This window comes from Miniopterus natalensis, chromosome 6 (genome assembly GCF_054644295.1).
Source record: "Miniopterus natalensis isolate mMinNat1 chromosome 6, mMinNat1.hap1, whole genome shotgun sequence".
In the NCBI taxonomy this organism is placed as follows: domain Eukaryota; kingdom Metazoa; phylum Chordata; class Mammalia; order Chiroptera; family Miniopteridae; genus Miniopterus; species Miniopterus natalensis.
This window is the reverse complement of record NC_142086.1, coordinates 28,016,465-28,042,591: the sequence shown is the minus strand read 5'-3', so window position 1 is coordinate 28,042,591 and position 26,127 is coordinate 28,016,465. Positions and strand designations below refer to the sequence as shown.

Below are 26,127 nucleotides of genomic sequence, written 5' to 3'. Positions count from 1 at the left end.
GTGTCTTAAAGGGGGGTGTGTTATATGTGCATATTCATAAAATATATCTGGAAAAAATGTAAAGAAAACTTGGGAAAGTTGTTGACTTAAGGGAAAGGGACTTTAGATACTAAAGAACAGAAGTGGAAGGGAAATTCACTTTTTTCTGGATATTCTTTGCTACTCATTAATAGTTTACACATCTGTCACTCCTCCTATAAGTGCCTTGAGGGCAGGGTCCACTGCCCATATTATATTCCTCTTTGTAATCCCCAGGTGGGCCTAGCATTGTTCCTGGTAAGTACTCAATAAATTATTGTTAACTACTTAAAAGCAAAAGTTCTTTTTTTCACATGAAATAAATTTGACTATTATTCTGTATAAATCACTAATAATTTTGTGGCTTTATCCAAATGGTTTATGACAATCATTCTTAGACGGACAGAAAATAACAGCTTTCTATCTTCTCCCATTTTATCAGTACATAAATTATTTAGAGAACACTTGAAATAAACAGTTCTTGAGACTATTCTGATTTATGAAATTGAGAGTTTTATAAATTATTTTGCTGACAGATGTTTCTTCATTTCCCCCCCCAGTTAGTATATTTAGAAAAACTGTAGAGCAGTGAGTTTTGTGGTAGGGATCCTTTAATTAAATATTTTCTTAGGTGCTTTTTATTAAACAATCTGTAGCCTGTTCACACCCTTGGCATTACTTTTGAATAGGATATTGCAAAGTCAATGCACATTTTCTAAGACATGGAAAACTATGCTCTAGTATTAAGTAAGGCAGAAGCAAAGAAAACAAACTCTCAGGAGAATGGAAATTAAATAATTTATAGAAAGAAGTTTAATTGTTTTCCAGAAGATACACTAAAAATCTCTGCCCCCCCCCACACACACACACACAGAGCTATCCCCAGGATTATGAGTCAGGTTTTCATTAAGTCCCTTAATAAGGAGCGAGAGCCGAGTGTCTGGCGTTAGCCCTGGGAATGAGAAACTGAACAGACCTCGATGTGTACCACACTTGCCCTCTAGTGGACTTTTGTAAACACTGCAGTTTCCTGGGCTGTTGGGTCTTCAGCCCTGGGCATTTTTGGAGGTCTTTTCAAGCTAGTTTTTATAAACAGATACGTAAGCCCCATTTATATTTATTCTATCAACTGTTAATTTGCAAAGGGTGTTATTAAATAGATTAGAAACAGTTTATTCTTATGAGTACTTAAACATCTCTATCTTATTTATACAACTAATTTGCTTTGTAAACGCCTTTCTTTCACAATAGTGCAAAGATAAATTTTAATGGACTTCAGACCCAATTAGCGAAATTCTACATGAATGACTTCACAGTATTTAAATAGAAGAAAAAGCATCCCTGTATGTGCATAGTTATGATGGTGATTTTTGTAATGATATTTTCAGACTATTACATGAAGAAACTTCTTACAATTCAGCTGAAAGTCAGGGGTTGAAATACTTTAGAAGATGGCAGGAATGATATTCAGAGACAACTCCAGTCTCTCCTATTATTGATAGTCCCACCAACTACCTTCACTTTCTATTTTTCATTGGATTTTTCTTTGTTTTCTATTGAAAGCTAACACCTTTCTTTTCATTTGTCTTCTCATGAAGTTCTGATATAAACTGTTTTCTTGTGGGGATTTTTCCCTTTTTTCTCTAAACGCACTGCAATCACCTGGCCTGCAGTTTTCACCATGTTGGCGCCTTTCTTCCCTCTCTCCAGGTGATGGCTGTGCCACCTGCCCCTCTGCAGCTGCTGGGAGTGCTGCTTACCATTTCCCTGGGCTCCATCAGGCTCATTCAGGCCGGCGCCTACTATGGGATCAAGCCGCTGCCTCAGATTCCTCAGATCCAACCGCAGATTCCACAGTACCAACCCCTGGGCCAGCAAGTACCTCACATGCCTTTGAGCAAAGATGGCCTTACCATGGGCAAGGAGCTTCCCCATATGCAGTATGGCAAAGAGTATCCACATCTGCCCCAATATATGAAGGAAATTCAGCCGATGCCAAGGATGGGCAAGGAGGCAGCTCCCAAGAAAGGCAAAGGTAACATCGTACTCCAGCGCTATTACAGAGCAGCCGCCTCCTAAAACCCTAAACTATGAGACTGGCTGGGGTTGGGGTGGGGGAACTAAATTTCAGAAATTTTTATGTTAGAATGTATTATTAACATTCACTAAATGCGACTGTGTCCTAAACTCTCTCCTTGTAAAGCTCAAGTCTTAAAGACCCAGACACAATTACCATTTTACATTGTGCTTTATTTTATCAGCATCAAATGACGGAAAACATATTTAATAATAAATAGTTTACTTCTTCATTCAGCACATATTTATTCAAGCATTTGGCAATTATTTAATGAGCATCTATTTTTGTGCCAGGCTCCGGACTACATGCTGGGGGACAAAGCAGTGGGGAAAAAAACACCAGAAAGGTGACCATCAGCATTCTGAATTAGGAGAGCAGGGTTGTGTGGACCTGCTGTGTCTAAAATGTATATATATACATATGAAAGCATTTCATGAACTAGGTGTTAGGTAATGCAAGTGCTTGCTTCTAAGACTGCTCTAATTAAGTTGCTACACATGTCAATCAATCAACTGGCAGGAGAATAAGGAATATGGACTGCACCTAGAGATGATACCTGAGACACTCTCCCATTACTTTCCAGGCATGCTTATCAGTTAGTCAACACCTATCAAATGCCTATCACTGTGACACTCCCCTATAAATTCAGTTGGTTTATCTTGAGTTCTAGAAAACCCTGCATTTGTAGGGAGGGAACTGATCAGAGTAGCAACTCCCTTTGAGGAAGTGGAGGCCATCTCCCTGGTCCCTGTGGAAACAGAAGCCTTACATCTAGAAACTCCTGGATTTGGCACTAAGACGCCTGGATGCCAGGAGGCCAGAAATGAGGAAGGCCTAGTCATTTAACCTCTCTGAGATTACTTTTCTTCATCTGTAAAGTAAGATTGTTGAGAGAATCAATAACGTAAGGTAAATGGAAGGGCTAAGTTAATGCTAAAGCACCATAAGAACTTTGAGTTGCTATAGCTGGTCATGAGGTAAACCCTAAGTAAGCACAGAGTAAGCTCCAGGCACTGTGCTAGACCCCAGGGATTCCTGATGGGTAAGATGTGGCCCTTGCCCAGGTTGCTCCCTTGGCATACTAGCTACACAATTCACTGCTTAGAAATAACAGGCCACGACTGTACTTTCAGGGATCGTTTCTATAGTTTGTTAGAAACAACACGCCTTAACAGTACTCTAATAATATCTATTAGCATAAAAGAAGTATTCCCAGTTTTCTTCTCTTTAGGAGCTGACATTCCCGCTATGGAGATTATCTCGGCCGTTTGTTTTCCTCCCGTTCTTGAATGGCCTGCCTGGCTTTTGGCACTTTCTGCACTTACTCAGATGGGAACCAGATTTCAATCAGGGAATCTGGAAAGAATAGGAGTTCTGTGTTCTATTTTGTTCCTGACAGTAGCTCGGTGAAAAATACAACAACCAGAATTAAGATGCGACCACTGGTTGAAATAAGACTTTGGGACCATAAATTTTACTTCTTGTATGTCATCCATTACTCCCAGTAGCATGGGGGATTCCAGAGTTACGTTTCTCTGCAAGGCACAGCATAATCATTTAAAATAGCATATGTTTTGTGCTTCAATAACAATTCGAGAGAGCATAACACCTTTCACATCCATTACCTAATCTTGTAGGGTCGGCTATTATTACTGTCACTGTACAGATGGGCAAGCAGGGATGCTGATGGCTTAAGTGAGCCAATGAAGATCTCACTTCAAGGCCAGGAGGAAAAGCTGAGCTTCCTGCTCCTAATCCCAGCTCTGTTCCATATCCACACTGCTTGACATCCTAAAATATTTTTTTTCACTTCTCTTGTTTAAAAAACAAATTCACGAATGAGAAATAACATATTAAAGAATCACTGTTTGAGGCTTAGGAAATCTACAACACATTAAATAAATTAAGCAAATCTCTTCTAGAGGACAGATGTGGAAGATGTTATTAAACCACAAACAAAATAAAATGCTTCATTTCTTCTTGGAGTCCACATGATGGCTTTCATCATCTACATTATACTGTACTTTTGCACAAGAGAAAATATTTTTTGCCATAAATTATTATGTAAAAAATCAAGGACATGGAAAATTACAATACAACAATAAGTAGTAAAAAAAAATGGAAAAAATAAAAATGAATGATTCCAGCATTGTTTCAAACACACACACACACACACACACACACGTACCCCTAGAACACAGATGGAAATATATATACAAATGTCAAGTGATTATCTCTGAATAGTGGGCTTATAAGCAACTTTGATTTTCCTTTACCCTTTTGTGAATTTTCTAGATTATCTATAGTGAACACACCATAATATCTCCAAGTTTTATACTTGGAAAAATGTTTTTTACTTTTTGGCTTTTTCACTTAACCAATGCTGACAAAGTAGCTATCGGTTCTCAAAACACTTTCTCGAGTATGCCAAAGACATTATCATCCTGATTATCCTTCAGATCCTGATAACTGACAGTCCTGGAAGATGAGTGCAAGATTCCGTCTTCCAATAAGTAACAGGCAGACATGCCAGAACTAATTAATCATTGTCATGACTTCCTTACAGTGAAGGATAACCAATATCAATCACTCTCTGTCTTCCCCTCCCTCTCTCCCTCTTCCTCTCTCTTCTCTTTTCCAGTAGAAGTACCGGTAGCCAGTTTACGAGGGGAACAAGGTCCTCGTGGAGAGCCTGGCCCAAGAGGACCACCTGGGCCCCCCGGTTTACCAGGTCATGGGATACCTGGAATCAAAGGAAAACCAGGGCCACAGGGATATCCAGGAATTGGAAAGCCAGGTATGCCTGGAATGCCAGGAAAGCCAGGAGCCATGGGAATGCCAGGGGCAAAAGGTGAAATTGGACCCAAAGGGGAGATGGGGCCCAAGGGGATCCCAGGACCACAAGGACCTCCAGGGCCTCACGGACTTCCTGGTATTGGGAAGCCAGGTGGACCTGGGTTACCAGGGCAACCAGGTCCAAAGGGTGAGAGAGGACTCAAAGGACCACCAGGACCTCCAGGCCTTCAGGGCCCTAAAGGAGAGAAGGGCTTCGGGATGCCAGGTCTGCCCGGCCTGAAGGGTCCTCCAGGGATGAATGGCCCCCCAGGCCCTGTCGGGCTTCCAGGAGTGGGCAAACCAGGAGTGACGGGCTTCCCTGGGCCCCAGGGCCCCCTGGGAAAGCCAGGTCCTCCAGGTGAACCTGGGCCACAGGGCCCTATTGGGATACCAGGGGTTCAAGGACCTCCCGGGATTCCTGGAGTTGGAAAACCAGGCCAGGATGGGATCCCTGGCCAGCCAGGATTTCCAGGTGGCAAAGGGGAGCAAGGACTGCCAGGGCTGCCAGGACCGCCAGGCCTGCCAGGTATCGGGAAACCAGGCTTTCCAGGACCCAAAGGTGACAAGGGCATAGGGGGTGTTCCTGGGGCTCTGGGACCAAGAGGGGAGAAAGGACCAATAGGTGCCCCTGGACTGGGGGGTCCCCCAGGAGAGCCAGGCCTGCCTGGAATCCCAGGTCCTATGGGCCCTCCAGGTGCTATTGGTTTTCCTGGACCCAAAGGAGAAGGTGGGGTTGTAGGACCACAGGGGCCACCAGGTCCCAAGGGTGAGCCAGGGCTTCAAGGCTTCCCAGGAAAGCCAGGTTTCCTTGGTGAAGTGGGTCCCCCTGGTATAAGAGGTTTGCCAGGTCCCATAGGGCCCAAGGGGGAAGCTGGGCATAAAGGGTTGCCAGGGCTCCCCGGTGCTCCAGGACTGCTTGGACCAAAGGGAGAACCAGGAATCCCAGGGGATCAGGGTTTACAGGGCCCCCCAGGCATCCCCGGTATTGCAGGCCCTAGTGGCCCTATTGGACCACCTGGAATTCCTGGCCCCAAAGGGGAACCTGGCCTCCCAGGGCCCCCTGGGTTCCCTGGAGTAGGGAAGCCCGGAGTAGCAGGACTTCATGGCCCCCCAGGAAAGCCCGGTGCCCTGGGTCCTCAAGGCCAGCCTGGCCTTCCAGGGCCCCCAGGCCCTCCCGGCCCCCCAGGCCCCCCAGCTGTGATGCCCCCTACACCACCTCCCCATGGAGAATACCTGCCAGATATGGGGCTGGGAATTGATGGCGTGAAACCCCCCCATGCCTATGGGGGTAAGAAAGGCAAGAACGGGGGGCCAGCCTACGAGATGCCTGCGTTTACCGCCGAGCTGACCGCACCTTTCCCGCCCGTGGGGGCCCCGGTGAAGTTTGACAAACTGCTCTACAACGGCAGACAGAACTACAACCCGCAGACGGGCATCTTCACCTGCGAAGTCCCAGGCGTCTACTACTTTGCCTACCACGTTCACTGCAAGGGGGGCAACGTGTGGGTTGCTCTGTTCAAGAACAACGAGCCCGTGATGTACACGTACGACGAGTACAAGAAGGGCTTCCTGGACCAGGCGTCGGGCAGCGCGGTGCTGCTGCTCAGGCCCGGGGACCGCGTGTTCCTGCAGATGCCCTCAGAACAGGCCGCGGGGCTGTACGCCGGGCAGTACGTCCACTCCTCCTTTTCAGGGTATTTATTGTATCCCATGTAAAAAAGAAAAGAAGTGGAGAGAGATTTAATAGAAGAAAAGAAAGTGATGCACCAGAAAATCCAAATGAAAACCGTAACTGCTTCAAAACATTTATATAGTTGGAAAGTTATATTTAAGTGAAAATTTGAAACATCATGTACAAATAAAAGCTAAGATGCGTGTTTGATGCTCTGCGCAGCATCTGGTGACAGAGAGCGATGGGACAGATTTGTGTGTCGAGTGCTGACGCTTGTGTTGTACCCACTGGAATCCTATTAGCTGTTGGATGTTATGTGCTCCCATGATGCCCTGCAGAATACCAGTCAGAATATTTCAGTATGAAAGATCATAGCGAATGAAAGTCACTCATATTGTTTACTTTTAAATATTTATAACTATGGCTTAAAGAAAGGTCAGTGCTAACAATTACATACCGTATTTACTTGCATAATTCCCTCTGTATTTGTGCAGATATTTGGCCATGGGAGAGGGGGGAGGAGTCCTGAGCTGGTGGGAGGGGATGGGGCTATGGTAGGGCTTTAGCTGCAAGGGCTGTTTCTCTCCTGTCAGAGGGTGTGTACATTAGCCTCAGAAGTCCTACTCAGAATTGTGTGTCTAGAAGAACCAGTCAGCCATTGTGTATCTACTCAGTGCCTTCTCCGTGCCTCCCACTGGGTGAGACACTTCCGTGGGACATAAGACAGTGCCCCACAAGCAGCTAACGACCAGCTGGGAGACATGAGCAGTAAATAACTCATTTATTTCTCAAGGGTTCTTTTGGTGTTTATTTTTTTTACTGCTTCACTTCTCCTTTTTCTTCCCTCTGTGTGATTTTCACTATGACCCAACTAATACAAACACCTGGAAGTCATAAGGAAAAAAAATAACCCTCTCCTCCCGTAACTTTTCAGTTTTGTGGAATGCTTATTATTAATAGCAGTTATTAACTCTACTTACATACATATAAAAAAAAAAAACCCTCCTTTGCCTCCACACACAAATAAAAGGGATATCAATATTTTTTAGTAGCTGCTGGATTTCAAAGAAATTTCTCTGTATAGTACGCATGCAAATCAGTGTGTCATCTGATGTTTCAAAGTCAACTTCCAAACATCCAAGCCATCCTTTTATTTGGGAGGGAGGGCAGATTTTCAGAATTACATAGGAAAATAATCTTTTTGAAAAAAAAATTTCTGAAGCTTTAAATTTAAAAGTTAATGTACTACTTCCTGGGGTAGGTACTAAAATTATAGGAAAAGAACTGTTTTTCTAGAAGCAATTTGTGGAAGAACTTCTGGAATGTCAACGGGCAGTGATAGCTCATGCTTTTCATGTCACCCCACACTCAGCACAAGGCAAGAGTCAATAAAAGTTTAAAGGGAAAAATAAATATTGTTCCAGGTTTTCACTTAGGTACATACTAACTGCTTTTTAGCATTCAAATCTGGTATCAAAACACAGACAAAGCATTTCAACTCAGCTATGAGTCTACTGCTATCACTAAGCCACGGGGGGAAATAATGTGGGGTTACGGTGGTGGTATCTTGTATCTTTCCTTCTAAATTAAGAACGAGGAGTTAAGGGGATAGTTACAGGTGGGAAATGACACAAATAAATATGGTATAAATACACATAAAAATGTGTCTATGTCAAATCTGAATCATTTTAACTATGAAGAAAATTCTCAATCTATTATCTATCTTTTCCCTTTTATAGTATATGAGCACCATTTCTTCTCAATTTCTTAAAAAGAGAAATGAGTTCATCATCACAGGGTTTCTTATTCACTGCTAATTGTATGACAAAATTTATTTTCAAAGCAGACAGCATTTATGTGGCCCAATATCCTTTGGGTTAGTCTTGAGGATGCTGGTCTTGGCATGATGGCTATGGGGGCAATGTGGGTCCATTGGGCTCCTTCTGCTGAACAGCTGCATTGAAATGGCTTGGAAGCAAGTCAGATCAGCTGATTTGTAAAACTGTATTTATCTGTACATGTATGGGCTTTTTATTTCCACCAAGAGAGAAAGTACCTATTTAGTTAAAACCAAATTTCACTTTTCAAAATACCTTCCAACTTATTTATTGGTTGTTACTCAATTGCCTATATATATATATATATATGTGTGTGTGTGTGTGTGTGTGTGTGTGTGTGCGCGCACGTGTGTGTGTGTATGTGTGTATATAATCGGGCATATGCTTCTAACTTTTAGATGGTGCAGGAGCAAAATCTATGCCAGATACTGTGTATTCTACAATGGTGCTAATCTCAGAGCAAATGAATTACTCCATTTAATTTAAAAAAAAAGAGTTTTAAATAATTATCTATGTATCTATGTTTCTCTTTTGAGTATTGCACATCATGTTAACACATTAGTGTAAAACCAGAAGAAATAACCACAAATTCTAAAGTCTAGGGATAGTACTACAATCCCTATTCAATTCAAAACTAACTAGAACTTTTCCATGTAATAAAGGAAACAACTGGCATTACTGTTATTTAAATACAGAGTTTTAAGCAGTATGACATCCCATAAGGGGAAAGAAATGTTTGCAGTGGGTGACTGTTCTCAAATATTTTACAGAATATCATGTGCAGTGAACAGACTGCTAACTTTTTCGAGTTTTCATGATAGATTTGAGACTTGTCAATAGCAAATCATTTTTGTATTTAAATTTTTGTACTGATTTGAAAAAAAATCTTATTAAATATCTTTAAAAGTATGTTTCTCATCTTGTTCATATCAGCTGACACTGTTTGAACCTCATAATGTTTTTATCCCCCAATGTATTAATTAGCTGCTGAAACAGAGACCCAAAACAATCATTGCTTATTTCTCTCTGACATAACAGCTCTGAGCATAAGCAGCCTCGGACTCATGTGGTAGCTCCGGTCAGGGCCTTAGGTTCCTTCTATAGTAGTCCCCCCTTATCCACAGTTTCTCTTTCCGTGTTTTCAGTTACCTGTGGTCAACTGTGGTCCAAAAAATCAAATAGAAAATTCCAGAAATAAACAATTCATAGGGTTTAAACTGCGTGCCATTCTGAGTAGTGTGATGAAATTTCACACCATTCTATTCTGTCCCACCTGGGGGGGTAAATCATCCCTTTGTCCAGAGGATCCGTGCTGTATATACTACCCATCCATTAGTCACTTATTAGCCATCTCCGTTATCAGTTCGGTTATCAGAGTGACCATATTCACACAACTTTTATTACAGTATATTTTTAGAATTGTTCTATTTTATGAGTAGTTATTGTTGTTAATCTCTTTCTGTCCCTAATTGATAAATTAAACTTTATCATAGGTAGGTATGTATAGGAAAAAACATTACATATACAGTGTTCAGTACTATCTGCAGTTTCAGGCGTCCACTGGGGGTTTTGGAACATACCCCCACAGATAAGGGAAGGCTACTGTATCTTGTTCTTCCACCCCAAAGGAGTTGCCCTCATCTCCAAGGTGCAGGCTAACTAACCTTCACAGCCACACCCCAGCCAGTAGGAAGGTGAAAAAACTATTAGGAAGGAGAGAGCATGTTCCCTTAAAGGACTCCACCCAGCAGTTGTTTAGATCACTTCCTCCCACATCCCATTGTTTGAATTTAGTCATATTGCCACAAGTTGCAAGGGAGTGTGGGAAACTGAATATTAATTGAGAGTTACCACATGCCCAGCTAGAAATCAAGAGTTCTACTAATACGGAAGAAGGGAGGACAGATATTGGGAGAAATTAGCTGCTGTGTCTGTCACATCTACCATAAAAGAAAAAACTGCCACAGACCTCTCTTCTCCCACAGTCTTCAAATACTCTATCCTGTTTCACTTTGCCACACTAGAGCCAAATACGTTGAGGGGAGATGGTGGTGGGTGTTGCTACAGAGCAGAAGCAGGCCGGTTTCAAGATCCTAATGGTCTTAAGTATCACTGATAAGTAAAGAATTGTTTTGTGATGACTTGTCAAGCTCAGAATGACCGTAACTTATGATGTCTAAAATACTATAAAGGGATTATTCAAATCATTCAACAAGCAAGTATGTAGTGCCGACCTGTGGCTGGTTAACTCACTTGTTTAAACCATCAGTCTGGAAGCTCAAGACCACAGCTTCCAAGTCCATATAGCCCAATTAGTTCTATTTCATTCTGTAGCCAAAGACTCTTTCATAATATGGACCAGTCATCTTGTGTGCACACAGTGTTGGTGGTCACAGAAGTAAATGAAGGATAGATACATGAGACAGGGGCAGCAAGAAATGAAAGGTTGGAATTCAGAATGCTGGACGAGCAGGGCAAATCCATCATTACAATGAGACTATAGTAACCCATTACATTAAAACGAAACAAAAAGTAGCCCCTACTTTGTGTTTGACATTACTAAAGCAATGCGAGGGATACAAACGCAACAGAAAACATGACCCTTCTTAAAAAAAGATCTTCTGTTTGGAGGATGTGAAGATGTTTGTTAAACAAGACATTGATTTCCAGGTGATGTACAAACAAGTGCAGGGTGGTATGATGCCAACTGATGCACACATGCTAGAGAAATTCAGAAAAAGAAAGACCATTCTGTGCGGCTCCCTTCCTGGGTGCTTTCTCTGGCTTGTCTGCTGCATAATTCCTGCTCACCCTCAGGACACAGGGCAAGCATCACTCCTCTTCCCTGTTGCTCAGTTTAGTCGCTTTCTCCCCTGTGGCACCACCCTGCCTTGTACAGTCTTCTGCCCCTTCTTCTTTCCTGCTTAGTAATAAACTGTCTTACTCCCCTATTGGAGTGTAAGCTTCTTGAGAATAGGCACTTTGTTTGATCTTTGCATCCACAGCCCATCACAGAGCCCTAGTCCAGTACCAGGTTTGAGGGAAGAATGAATCCCTCAAGGCTGTTGTGGGAGGGCGTACCAAACTCGATGTGAGGTGTGACTTACTCCAGCTCTTGGATCCCAAGATGATACAGAAGATGATATATTTCAAGATTATTTAGAAGCTCACTGTGGGATGAAACTCAATCTCAGTTTTTTGGAGATGATTTTAATTTTTTTAAAAAATTTATTTGCAAGTCACTAATAATTTTATTTTTAATAAACTATTTTTTTATATCTTTATTGATTTCAGAGAGAGGAAAGGAGAGGGAGAGAGAGATAGAAACATCAATGATGAGAGTCATTGATCAGCTGCAGCCTGCAACCCGGGCATGTGCCCTAACCAGGAACCGAACCCCGATCAACTGGATCCTAGGTCGATGCTCAACCGCTGAGCCATGTCTGGCTGGGCTAATAAACTATTTTTGAACAGTTTTATATTTACAAAAATATTGCAAAAATATTACAGGTTTTCCATAAACCTGCACCAGTTTTCCCTATTCTTAACATCTGCTTTACAGAATGCATTGTATTTAGTCATAATTTCTCTTTAGGCTCCTCTTGGCTATAAAACTTTCTCAGATTTTCATTGTTTTGGAGAACTTGATAGTTTTAAGGATCACTGATGAGGTGTTTCAAAAAAATTTCTTTTAATAGAAATTTGTCTGATGGTTATCTCATGGTTAGACTGGGGTTATAGATTTTGGGGGGAGAGGAGAAGATCACAGAGGTTGCCATTCCTTATCACTTCATATCAAGGATGCATACTGTCATCATGACTTATCAGTCCATGTTGACTTGGACCATATGACTGAGAGTGTTTGTCAGATTTCTGGAGAAGATGATTTTTAAAGATATTATCTTTAATTTCATAGAATTTAGATAGATAGAACACAGGGCACCCCAAGTGGAACAGCCTCTCCTCCTCTAAAGACAGACAGGAGGGAAGTGTGTGTGTGTGTGTGTGTGTGTGTGTGTGCCCGCGCGCGCGCTGGGGTGGGGGTGGATGGAAGGGCTGCTGAGACAAGGAAAACGGCCTAACTTGATCCTCTGATCTACTCAAGAACTAATAAAGGAAGCTGATCTACTGATTTAATACCCAAAGGACAGTCACATGATGCAGGGCTTTACATCTAGGAAAAAGGTATTTATACTTTATGTAATATGCCATAAGAAGACATATTAAAAATTTATTTGCAAGTCACTAATAATTTTATTTTTAATAAACTATTTTTTTATATCTTTATTGATTTCAGAGAGAGGAAAGGTCCTTAATTAAGGTCCTAATTAAGGTCCTTAATTAGGAAAATGATAAGAAGTATTTTAGAAAAATTATTTTGATTAGTTTTTGAAGGAGGTAAGATATAGGTAGCAAAGCAGGAGAGATCTGAATGGCTCCACCCCAAGAATGGGATGAGGGGCTAATGGTGAATGGTCCTAACCAAGCCTCAAGAGTACAAGCCAGATGTCAGGCCAGGTATCAGGGTGTAAGGACTGCAAAACAGTGGAGCTATTTCAAGGGCTAGGAAATGGAATGAAGAATGGAAGACTGAAAAGACAGCTGCAAGACCGAACTGAACTTGGGGACAATCCCAGGATGGACGGCCTTTATCCCAAAGGTGGTTTCCTCACATTGATACACTTGGAAGACAGGGATAGTGCCACTGCCAGAGAGGTGGAGTCCACCAGCAGGCCCCCTTCAGGCAGGGAAAGGAGAAGACACTCAGCTTATTTAGAGTCTGGTGGGATTTGGCCTGATGGCAGAAGATACCTGTGCTCCAGATGAACATCTGGTAGATGACAGGTGGAGCCCTGAGTCTCAAGAGAGATCTGATGATCTCTGTCATAAGAGGGAGAAAAGGGACTGGCTGGAAATTAGTAGCACTATTTGCAGACAAAAATTATTAAATTGCTTCAAAATCTCCTCCTTTACTTACTGCATGAATTTATTTATTTAACAAATCATTTCATCATACATATAGCAAAGGTAAATGTCACCCTAATCCATATGAAATTACAATTAATTCCAAATATACAGGACTAGCACAGAGTGTGCACCTAATCCATATGAAATTACAATTAATTCCAAATATACAGGACTAGCACAGAGTGTGCACTGAATTATAGTGTTTTACTATAATTCAGAAAAGCTTTTCTCCTTAATGGTCCTTGTGACTTTAAAAGTGAAAATGTTTATGCTCATTCTATATCGTGAAGAAAAATATCTAGGGAATAAGCCTTGGGGTTATCTTTCTTTCTATAAAGAGTTACACAGGATTTCTGATGCTTCCTTTCATTTTCAAAACCAATATTTGTGTCAGGATAAATTTTATCATCCAACAAGTTATTCTTCCTGGTGTCAAACAGTAGTTAATAATTTTTAGTATTAGAAATGTTTTTGCTAATTCCTGGAGAGAAGTGTAATGGAATTTAGATCAAAAGTGGGGCACCTCATCCGTTTTAAACAAGTAACTCAGAAGTTTCTCTTGTGTGTTACTAAAACACAGGACCATCTAATCAAATTTTCCTTTGAGGCATCCAGAACCATTCCAGAGATTTTTTTCTTTGCTATCTTACTGCAAGTAAAAAAATAGATTTTCATTAGAATCAAAAACACCTCTAAATTACAGCTTGGGAATCCCGTGAAGACATACATTTCATGTGCCTTGTTAAATCCACCAAGACCTAAATGTTAATTTTGCAATGAGCATGACCAAGTCAGTTCTCATCTGAGTGGCTGGCAGCCATGTTCACATCTGCTCTTCATTCTTGGGATGAGAGACACAATGGGGAAAACTAATGGAACGTTGACCAGTCTCCATTTTCCTACTACTAATAATAGCCGTCTTTCCTCACCAAACACAATGCTGTCCTTGTTATTTGTTCTGCCAAACCAGGGTCACCAACACAGAACGTGTTAGGAGAGGGCTCTGGGGTGAGACACAGAGAACAAATCTCAGCTCCTCTATCTACCAGCTATGTCATCTGGAGTTGATTACCTAACCTCTCTAAACTTCAGCTTTTGCACCTATAAAATAGTAAGTGATGATAGTAACTACCTTCTACAGTAGTTGGAAGGGTCGGATGATGTAGTCTGGTATGGTACAGAGGGGTAACAAGTGCTACCATTTGCTGAACGCCAACTCTATACCAGAAACTGCTTTAGGTGTTTTTATGTGTCCCCTTAGTAACTCCCCATAACTCTATTATTAGCTCCATTTTACAGCTGAAGAAACTGAAGCATAGTAACTTGTCCAAGACTTACTCAATGACAATTCCAGGATTTTAACCCCAGTATCTGGCTTAAGATCCACACTCTGAGCTATTACATCATATTGCTTCAAGCCAGGAGGGAAAAGTTCTCAGCTTTCTGAGAAGCAAACAACTGTCAGTGAGGGCTCAGAACATTCGCTTGCCTCAAAAGGGAAAGCGATGACCAATTTCTCAGTTTTGTCTTATGTATTGTCCTTACCAGAGATGATCAGAAGAGCTTGCTACCAGAAGACCTATTGATGCATGTGCTGGTGACATCCCCATCCATTAGGACATACAAGGGCAGATATGTATGGCTTTAAAAACTAAAGGGACCACCTCACACCTGTTAGGATGGCTACTATTTAAGAAAAAAAAAACACACAGAAAATAAGTATTAGCAAGGATGTGGGCAAATTGGAACCCTTGTGCACTGCTGGTGGGAATGTAAAATTGCACAGCTGTTATGAAAACAGTATGATGGTTCCTCAAAAAATTAAAAATAGAATTACCAAATTATATAGCATTTCCATTTCTGGGTAAATACCCAAATGACTCGAAAGCAGGGACACAAACAGAAACTTGCCCTTCAATGTTCATAGCAGCATTATTCACAGTATCTAAGAAGCAGAAGCAACCCAGATGTCCATCAATAGACGAGTGTGTGAACGAAATGTGGTGCATACATGCAATGGAATATTATTCAGCCTTAAAAAAGGAAATTCTGACACATGCTATAACATGGATGAACCTGGATGGTATAATGCTGAGAGAAATAAGCCAATTACAAAAGAACAAATATTATATGATTCCACTTATTGAGGTACCTATACTAGTTCAATCCACAGGTAGAAAGTAGAAGAGTGGTTGCCAGGGGCTAGGGAGAGATAGGAATAGAGAATTACTGCTTAACAGGTATAGAGTTTCAATTTTGCAAGATAAAAAGAATTCTGGACATGGGTGGTGGTGATGGTGAATGTATTTAATGCCACTGACCTGTACAGTTATAAAATGGTTAAGATGATAAATGTTATGTGTGTTTTACCACAATTTAAAAAATAAAGCACTAAAGGGAAAAACCACCTGTTAATAGGAATAACCCATGATGTAGGTTATTAGAAACGACCTCCAGCAGCCTCCTTTACCTCCAAGTTCATCACAATGTTTTCCAAATGGATAAAGAGTCTAAGCAACACCACTGCAGTGGGTCACAAACCACAAGTCCCAGCCTCCCCCAGGGAAGCTCTGCAGATCCCTATGGGGACTGCCTCTTACCACACCTCCTCCACTTCAGTGGATTTTACCTTCTAGGAACCTTACGATCTGCCTGCCAGACAATCCACCTTCACCCCCTAACTCCAAATTGCACACTAGAATGAGTTTCCTCTCTTTAAGCATAAGCATGCAATCTGCATGCCAATTTCTGGTGCCAAAGGCAAAGTTAAAGATCAGGTTTTTCTTTCTCTAAATAAAGGGATCTTTACTGAGCCCATACATACTCAAGATATGAGATAAACAAATGTAAGTTTTACTGCAGCCTCCTGACCTCACCAGGCCCTGTGGAGAGAGAGGAAAAATGCATTGCCTCTCTAGGCAGGCTACCCAGCCTTAGTTAGGAGAAGGGACTTGAGCATGGTTTCAGCAACTGGCTCGTCCCCAAGGAAAAGGTGCTCCCTCTCATGGCCAGAGGAGAAACAGCAGTTCCACAAGCAGGTTTCTTTTTTGCCCCCTTTTTTAAAATCTAAAGAACATAATAAACTGATGAACAAAATAGATTCAGTGATATAGAAGCATGGAACAGACTGAAGAATCTCTGAGGGAAAGTGGAGTGAGGTGGGTGAGTGGGTGGGGAGAGATTAACCAAAGAATTTATATGCACAAATGCATAACCCATGGACACAGACAATAGTGTGGGGAAGGCCTGGGGAGGGAAGTGGGTGTGGGGTGGAGGGATCAATGGGGAAAAAAAGGGGACATCTGTAATACTTTCAACAATAAAGATAAATTTAAAAAATAAAAATTTAAAAAAATTATCTTTATTGTTGAAAGTTTTACAGATGCTCCCCCTTACTCCCCTCCACTCACCCTTACCCCCCGCAGTTTTTTTCTTAACATGAAATCAGTGGGTCAGGAATTCGGAGAGAACATAGTGGAGACAGTTTCTCTCTACTCCATGATATCTGGGACCACAGTTGGGGGTGAATCAACAGCTGGGGCCTAGAGTAATCTGGAGGCATCTTCACTTACAGGCCTAGCTGTTAATGTTGGTTGCCAGTAAAGACCTCTGCTGGGCTGTGGGCTGGAATTCCTACATATGTTCTTTCCATGTCATTTCTCCATGTTGGCTACTTTGGGATTCCTCCCAGCATGATTCCTGGGTCCATGTGAGCACCCCAAGGTAACAAGGTGGAAATGCACTGAATTTTAAAGACCTAGTCTCAGAATTCACAGAACATCCATTCTACGGTATTCTATTAGTTGATAAAGGCTTGCCCAGGTTCAAAGAGAAGGAATGCAGACCTCACTATTCAATGGGAGAAATGACAAGGTCACATTGTAAGAAAAGTATGCAGGATGGAATACATGGGTGGCAATCTTTGGAAAATACCATCTGCCTTATGTCTGCCTGGTTGTTCAGTGTCTTGTCTGTGCTGGATACTAAACCTGGTGGACCTAGACATGGGACACAAGATCCACACACTTTTGCCACTCCCTCAGGTCCCTCCACATGCCTCTTCCCAAATCTCTTTGCTAGTGAACTCCAAGTATTGTCTTACAGGCCCTTAATCCACTCAGTACATCATTCACTATTGCTCAAGACTATGTTTATCCTTATTTTAGAATATTTCTCTCTCCATTCAAAGGTGATGACTAAATGTACATCTTGAAGCTCTAGCCACTAGGATTCTCCTCACCCCTGTACTGTAGGGCCACCCCCTGAGGGGGACTGTAGTGCAGCAGCAGGCCATTTTCAGCACCACCAACATACCAAGCCTGAACCCATCTTCAATATTTTCCTCCATCACCAGCTGGTCATAGGCAACACTTTATTTGATCATAGGTGTGAGCTGAGGGATACAACAGACATGGATATCTGGGCCAGCTGTACATGTAACTTATGACTTCTGGACCTGCTTAAATGTGACCTCATGTATACCGTTTCTGTTGTTTAAGGGATTTGTGCTGTGCACACCTGACCTTACAAAACCCAGGCCCAGAAGGGCAGTTCTGGTCACATAACCATTTGAGGTTCCATTGTCAAAAGCTCAGTTTCTACTGGAGGGCAGTATCATGACAATAGGTGCTTTCTGAATGGTTTGGCTGCAGAAGGCATGGCCTTACTCTAGAATCCTAGGAGTCTGTGCTGTGATTCTCCTTTTAGGTTCTGCTAGATTCCACACAGCATCATTATCTATCACCTAGCACCTTGGGGGCTATCACATCATCATGAACTAAGTAGAAAAGCAGCTTGTATCATGGTCTGGACATGCCACCATGCCCTACCTTCTCTTGACTCTACTCAAAACTGGCAGCCTTTCAACTCACTTGATAAATGGGTTAGGGAAGTATTTCTAATGTGGCACAGGCTATCTGTACAATCCAAAGAGGTGCAACAAATACTGTTTCTTTTTCTTAGTGGTGGGAGATGAAAGATTCAATAACTTTTCCTTTACCTTGAAGGGAATAACCAGGCATGCCTCAGATATGCAGACTCCAAAAAATGTGATCAACATTGCAGGCCCCTGAACATTTGTAATTTATCACTCACCCTCTGGCATGCTAAGGCATCTGTTTCCTGCTCCCCAGATCCATTTAACACTTTGTCATCAATGCAACGAATCAATACAATGTTTTGAAGAAGAGTCCAATGAAGTCCTTTTGAACTATATTAAGACAAAGAGTTAACCAGCCCTGAGAGTGTTCGTAGGAAAGCATTCACAGCTTTGGGTGAACATGAACTCAACCTTCCCAAGTGAATGAAAAGTGCTTTGATCTTTCCTAACAGGAATTGAGTATGAGTAGTACACATTTGCAAGATCAAAATCACATAGCAAGTGCTAGAGGCTGTGTTGATTGATTCACCCAAAGATACAACACCTGCTACAGCCTCTATGATCGAAGATATCATCTGATTAAGTTTATAGTAGCCCACCATCATTTGCCATGGTCTATCTTATTTAGGAAGGACCATACTGGCAAACCGAACACCCTGCAGCCTCTAAGTCCTTTGAGTTGTCATTAACCTCTGCAGTTCCACTGGAGTGAGATAGTGCTTCTGACTTACTATCTCTGCAATGGAGTAGGGTGGGAGAGGCAGATTTAGGGGCTTCCACTTGGCCTTCCTAACCTAATGGTTCCTACTTCATAGGCCAGAGGGTCAACGTGATGGTTCTACCACCTGCAAAGTATAGCCATCTCAATTATCCACTGGAGCCACAGTGAAACAGATTTGGGCCAGGACTCTATCACCTGTCCCTTGAATGCCCCACTCTAGCAGGAAATTAATGTAGCAGTTTAGATTCCCTGAATCAATGTAGTTCACCCCAGGACTAGGGTGAAGCAAGCAGGCACCCCCAGCACATTTAAAGAGGCACGCACACTCAGGTTTGGTGCATTAAAAAAAATTTTTTTTTTTTAATCCTCACCGGAGGATATTTTTTCCATTGCTTTTCAGAGGGGGGAGGGATACATCGATGTGAGAGAGATACATGGATTGGTTGGTTGCCCTCCCCCTACCTCCTGAAGGTGCCCCAACCCTGCTGGGATTGATCCTGCAGCCAAGGTAGGTGCCCTTGACCAGAATCAAACCTGAGACCTTTCAGTCTGCGGGTCGACACTCTAACAACTGAGCAACTGGCTACTGCTCACATATGCATTTTTTTGCCTAAACAGTTTTTAGTTTTCCTTGTATTTGAACTTTATAAAATGGCATCTAGTACTTGGCTTTTTAAAACTCAACATTGTTCCCAAACTATATCTATGTTATTATGTATATTCATTGATTTATTCTGCTTAATTGTATGGCTGTATTATAATTTAATTATCCATTTCATGTACAAACACATTTGGGATGTTTCCACTTTTTTTACTGTTATTAACAGTGCTGCTGTGAATATTCTTTTATAGTTTCCTGGTACACCCATGCAAGTGTTCCCAAGTGTATATATTTAGGGGTGGAAATTGCTGGATCATAAGGTGTGTATGTTGACCTTTACAAGATTTTGCCAAGCTGCCTTTCCAAGTGGTTATACCAATTTACATTCACAGCAATAATGTGTAAGAATTCCTATCGATGCACATATACTCCAGACTTTGGTATTCCCACACTTTTTAATTTTGTCAATTTATTGAATGAAAAAAACCGTATCTCAATGTAGTCTTTTTTTTTATTTCTCAGATTAATAATGGGATAGAGCATCTCTTCATATATTTATTAGTCATAGCATTTCCTCTTCCAAATTGGTATTTATCCAGTTCTCCTTTTCAGTAATCTATTAACCATCATAATCATCTGCCATTTACATTTCCTCATGAAAGACATTAATTTTGGTGGTTACGGATTATTTTACATTTGCCACTTTTATACCTCCTATTTTCCCTTTTAGGGCATTGAGGGCACGCTGATCAAGGCTAATCTGTAAAGCATTTATAAGCCACCTATTAGCTGGGTGGGTTTTGGGTAATTGTTCACCTATGACTAATCCTATCTTCATCAGATTAAGGTTCTAAGTCTTTGTCATTGACGAGGATGTATCCTATCAACAGTTTAGACCTTCAGTCGTACAAGTTCTATCTCCTCGACTCTGGTTGGTGACATCTGGAAGGCACGATCGTATTCTACTAATCTTTAAACCAGTATTCCAAGTATCCAGCCGCGTTGCGTAAATACTTTTTTTTTCCCCTATGATTTTTACTGCTGTGTACGAAGAAATATCGTGCACTTACTTGACAGCTGGCTCCAGCACTGGCCGCCCATCAGGTTTTCCTTGCCCATCTCTGCCACTTAAGGATGAAAGAGACAAGAAGCACTGTGGGTCTCTTACGTATAGTTAGGCGGCAATGAGCTCCTTTCTCCTGTTTCATAAAACTGGGGGGCGAGGGGGGTTGCACAAAGGAAGGGGGCGGGGAGATGGTGATTCTAAACTCTCCAGACTACCTGGGTCTTTCCTGGGCGAGCCCTCCCGGGCCCATCTTTTTCTTTCCTCATATCGTATAAAAGGAGCAGTCTCCACATCTACAACAAAGGCCCAACATTCGCGGTCGTGAGTTCCTGTGCACGTTTTACACGAGCAAACCGGACAAACCCAAGGACGCCTACACCCCGACACAGAAACGAAAACACAGCCACGTGCTCGACTCCCGTCCCGCGGCTCCGGGTCTTTGAAACTGAGCGGAGGAAAATTGTCCGAGCATCTGGTTTCACACTTTCGACAAAACCTTTACAGCAAAAATAAAACCTAAAGTCTTAAAATAAATATTAAAAATACAATCATAGTTTTGTTTATGCGTATCCCTGTCTTAGCGCTTTTGTGGAGATTTATTTTGAGTCTCCATGCCGATCCTGCCCTGGAGCAGCGGTGTGGAAACTGCGGCGAGTTGGGCGCGGCTGGCGGGGAGGCGGGACGGCGGTTCTGACGCCATCGCTGCGGGGCGGAGGCGACGCCGTCTGAGGAGAGGCTCCCCGGAGTGCCGCGCCCGCCCGGGCTAAGAGACAGCCGGAGTCTCTGCCACCTTAAGCTTGTCCCTCGTGGTCAGCCCGCGTCGAGTCCCGCGTGGAGATGGCAGACGATCTAGGAGACGATTGGTGGGAGAACCAGCCGGCGGGAGCAGCCAGCAGCCCAGGTACCCACTCTGCCCGCGCTCGTGCGGGGCCTCCCCCCACCCCCTCCCCGCGCCGCAGCCGGGGCGGCCCCTGGCGGTCGCGGGGTCTGTCCAGCTGTGGTGCGCACAGCTGCGGGAGCGCGGGCACCGCGGCAGAGGAGGTGCTGAGACTGACTAACACGTGGAACCGACGGGGAGGACGTTCCCTCAGGTCTGCCCGCCAGTCAGGAAGGACCCTTTGCCAGGCTCTGCTTTTCTTTCCCTTATTTCTTAATGGAAGAGACGGTTCTCGTGAAGACACCCAGTCTGGGTGTCGTGGTTAAGAATGACACCTGGGTGAGGTTCAGACTGCCTCCCGCAAATCGCAGCTCCAGCCCTCTTCATACTGTTTTGCCCCCTCCCTCCCCATCTGTAAAATATAGTAATAGTGCCAGTTTCATAAGGTGGTTGTGGGGATTAAGTGAAGAGAATATAAATGGTGCACTTTAGCACAGTGCTTGGCACATAATATGGGCGTGGCAAATGTAAGCTAGAGTTTTTCTTGCTATCGTCATGATGATGTAATTTGGACTATTAGAGCCTAAAGGAGGCTTAGAGATCATCTGTTTGAACCCATTTTACAAATGAGGACCATGAGACCTAAAGATGTCAAGTAACTTGCCAAGAGCACATAACTTGTTGGTGTCAGAATCAAGACTAGAATTCAGTTCATAGAATTCAAAGTGTTTACTATGCTATGTGGTGTACCCCCTCCAGCGCCATGGACGTTTTATCCTAGAGTAGATAGCATTAAGTAACTCCTCACCATAGGTCTGGTCTTCAACTTTTCAAGTTCTGTAAGGTTTAATAATTATGTTCTTTATCTTTCTTCAAAGTCGGCCTGTTCTCTACTAGCTTCTGAGATTTTTTTTTTTTTTTTTTTTTTTTTTTTTTTTTAGGACAAAGCCAAAGTCTAATTTATGTCTGTATAGTCCCCGGGGCCCTTGGGGACTATACAGACATAAAAATCGACACTTGGTACATATTTGCTGCAAACATTAATGTTGAAATGTTAGTTGTAAAGTATCTGTTAAAAACAACAAAATTCTACTAAAGCATGTTTCCACAAGGGCAGCTTTCAGATGCAAACTCAGCAGATGTCATTTTTGTTTTAATACAGATTTTATTTAATAAAAGATTTCTCTCCGTTAATTATATTATGATTAATATAGAATACTTTACCAATAGAAATGATCCTAAATGAATGGGATACATATACGATATTGAGCAGATGTCATTTTTAAAAAAGTAGCCAGTGTAATACTTCCTTGATTAAACTTCCTGATTCTTTTGCAACTTTGTTTCTAGCAAATGCATCTCTGTGTTTCAGGGCACAAATATATTTCTTTGTAGGCTGCGGTGTCCCATATTTACTTTAATAATCCTTAACTCAGGTGTTAAAAGCTATATTTTATGGTATGATTCAAGGATAGAGACCATTTAAGAAATAACTGAAATCTTTTCTAGTGGTGAAGGGGATCCTAATTATTGACTCTAGTCCTGCCTTTTTCCCCTCACCAGCAATGTGTCTCTAAAGTTAGTTACCCTTGGGAAGGAGAGAAATCAACTTGTATTGAGCATCAGTTATGTGCTAGATGTTTTCATAAATAGGGATTTATTTCATTTTTATAACATCTTTAAAAAGTGTCATTTTTATAGATGAAAAACAGAAAAGTAATGTTCTTAGGAACACACAGCAAGGAAAAGGTCTGGGAAGAGATTAGTCAAGTGTGCCTAACTTTTTAAGTCACAATATTACCACTGTTACTACATGGCTTCTTTGGGCCTCAGTGTCATGATCTCTAAAATGAGGAGTCCTTAGGGATTATCTTTTTAGGAGTTTTATCCATCAGCAGTTCTAAACATTGAATCTAGTAGAACTTTAAAGTGTTGCAGCCTCCTTCATCTAAATTGCCAGAATCCCCATCAGGATAATATGTTGGAGTCTCCAGGATCACCTTACTTTTAGATTCCTTATAACTGTAAGACTAAGCTTTGAAAATCACTAACATTAAATTTGTCAGAGGCTTTTGCTTTGTTAACTGCTTTTAAGTAAAGCGAGCATATAAGCTTCCGTGATATCTACTTGAGTGATTATTTACTGGTAACTTGCCTAACTAATCTATGTAGTATTTCTAATTCAGAAGAAATCACAGCTGAACCAATTTAGATTTCCTGATTCTTCCTACATTAATAGGGAAAGATCAGCCTAAAATGTATAAATTATGTTTTGTTTTGAAGGTCAAAGGAGAAATAGTGCCTTAAGTCAGAAAAAGGACAGATAGTTGTAATGATGCTTTTATTCCTGTTGTGTATTATGCTACTTGCTTATAAAAATAAACATCTTTCCTTATCACTTGTTCCCACTTCACACCTATGGTGACAATAAAATGGAGCATTTTAGTCATTTATTCAACAAATATTTGGTTTTTACACTGTGTGTAACACCTGTCTAATGTATCCAGTTATCTGTTTATTGTACGTTTAAGGAAATGTACAATGTTTTTGCTGTTCTCCTGCCTTCTTAGGTGTGGGATGTAATTAAGAGACTTACTGAAGCTCTTGATCTAAACTGTGACCTTTTTTGCATACATCATATGGCTCTTCAAGATCTCTCATCTTTGTATTAGAATCCTGCATTGTACAGGAGCCCAACAATGGGCCTGGCACTTGGTGTTTGGTAGATATTAGCTCAATGAATGAATGAATGCATGCATGCAATATGCTGCAGAGCTCTTGGTGATCATATACATAAGTAGACATATAATCGCTCATCCAATCTAGACACTTTAGAGAGTGGAAGGCCGTGCTATTAGAGTTTTGCTGGGACTGCCCTGGTCCACCTGGGATGTCTGATCACCCTATTGGTGACATCATTGGTGGTGATTGGAGTCATGACCCAGGATAAGACAGCTGAGAGTTGCTTCTGTTGAGGACTGTGCACTGCAGTCTGCATCAGACAGCAGAGCCTAGGAGTCATCTAATGGCACTTAATATTTTATTTCATTTATTTTCTTACTCCCTGCCTACCTTAAGAAATTATTTGAACTAATTTATAGTAAACAATACTTGCAGTAGAATCATGATTGCAAAACAATGATAAAGTGAGCAGATATCTGCCTGAGATTTCTTGTGCTTGACCCTCTCAGTGTAAAGCTGAAAACTGAGAGAATGTCATTCAATGAATGGATTTCGTGACTTAAGGAGCAGAGTTGAGTGTTTCTGGAGTTGGAAGTTGTCACTTGATCATTCACTAACTGAAAAGAACAATGATTTTCCCCTTTTTATTCCAATAAAATGCTTATTAAATTACTAAGGCAGGTGTCTAGTAGGCAGCTGGGTCTAGAGCTCCAGGGTTGGGTCAGGGCTGTAGACACAGATTTAGGAATGACTCAGAAACATATAGCTTTTAAAGAGGATGGTCTTAACAGTCTGCAAAACTCTTAGCCTCACTTCTATTCGGTGGGTTTTTCATAATCTTTCCCTAGCTCATTCTGAATCTTTGATGCCATCTCTTACCAAGCATCTAACTAAAATACTGAAGTGTGAAGACACTTCCGTGTATAGTGTGGGAGACTTCAGATAATACTACTAACTTCAGTTTGTTGAGTGCTTACTATGTGACAGATACTGTTTGATTGCTTTACATGTATTAGCTTATTTAATCTTCCTAAGTACACCATAAAGTAGTTAACTATTGTTATTCCCATTTTATAGATGAGGAAATTGAGGTACTAAACAGTTAAATTATTTGCCCAATGTTAATCAGTTGGTCTATGAGGAGGCTGTCATTAAAGGCAGGCAATCTAAAACCAATCTGTGTATTTAATTTCTCATAGATAATTATTCTAATTATCAATAGTAAGAGTTTCATCTCTAAAATAACAATCCTTTATCAATTGAAAGAGACTCAGCTTATAAACCCTTCTGTTTATATACATCATTGTTATCAAACTTGTATTTCTTAACCCCTAGTCTCCTTAAGTTTACTCTTCTAAAGTACATTGATTTATGCTGTCCCAGCCACACCAGCCTTTATTCTGTCTCTCAGTAGGCCAAGCTCATTCTGTTTTAGCCTTTTGCAATAGCTGTTCCTTTTCCATTCTGGACTGTCCTTCTGAATTTCAGATGGCCAGCCTTTTAACATTAAGACCTCCATTCAGACATGACCAAAAGAAAAGCACTCCCTCGTCAGCCAGTCTAGAGTAGTCAGTCCTGTTACATTATCACATTATGATAATTATCAGCAGAGCACTTATGACCGACTGTTTTTTCCTTGTTAGTCAATGGGAAAAAAAGGGGACATCTGTAATACTTTCAACAATAAAGATAAATTAAAAAAAAAAATCCTGTCTAGGCTCACCCTGGCCAGCGTGGCTCAGTGTTAGAGCGTCAGCCTGCGCACCAGAGGGTCATGGGTTCCATTCCCAGTCAAGGTCACGTACCTAGGTTAAAGGTTTGATTCCCTGGCCCTCGTCGGGGGCATGCTGGAGGCAACCAATCCATGTGTCTGTCTCACATCAATGCCCCCTC

General features: G+C 41.7%; 2 protein-coding genes across 2 annotated transcripts in view; both read left to right on the top strand.

Moving 5' to 3' along the window:
* Positions 1-1,731: 1,731 nt before the first annotated feature.
* COL8A1 (collagen type VIII alpha 1 chain) lies at positions 1,732-8,692 on the top strand. Its single transcript, XM_016199720.2, has 2 exons — positions 1,732-2,053; positions 4,737-8,692. The coding sequence occupies exons 1-2, from the start codon at positions 1,732-1,734 to the stop codon at positions 6,644-6,646; spliced, it is 2,232 nt and encodes a 743-aa protein (XP_016055206.1). The 3' UTR covers positions 6,647-8,692.
* Positions 8,693-21,429: 12,737 nt separating this feature from the next.
* Positions 21,430-26,127, top strand: part of CMSS1 (cms1 ribosomal small subunit homolog) — a 342,712-nt gene continuing 338,014 nt past the window's right edge. Inside the window, exon 1 of the mRNA XM_016199715.2 lies at positions 21,430-21,576. Coding sequence (XP_016055201.1) covers positions 21,513-21,576 — 64 coding nt within the window. The 5' untranslated portion in view covers positions 21,430-21,512. The remainder of the gene's footprint in view (positions 21,577-26,127) is intronic.

Coding starts and splice junctions, on each gene's coding strand:
- COL8A1 (XM_016199720.2), top strand. CDS start 1,732: ATGGCTGTGCCACCTGCCCCTCTGCAGCTGCTGGGAGTGCTGCTTACC. Junction 2,054..4,736: donor AGCTCCCAAGAAAGGCAAAG/GTAACATCGTAC, acceptor TCTCTTTTCCAG/TAGAAGTACCGGTAGCCAGT.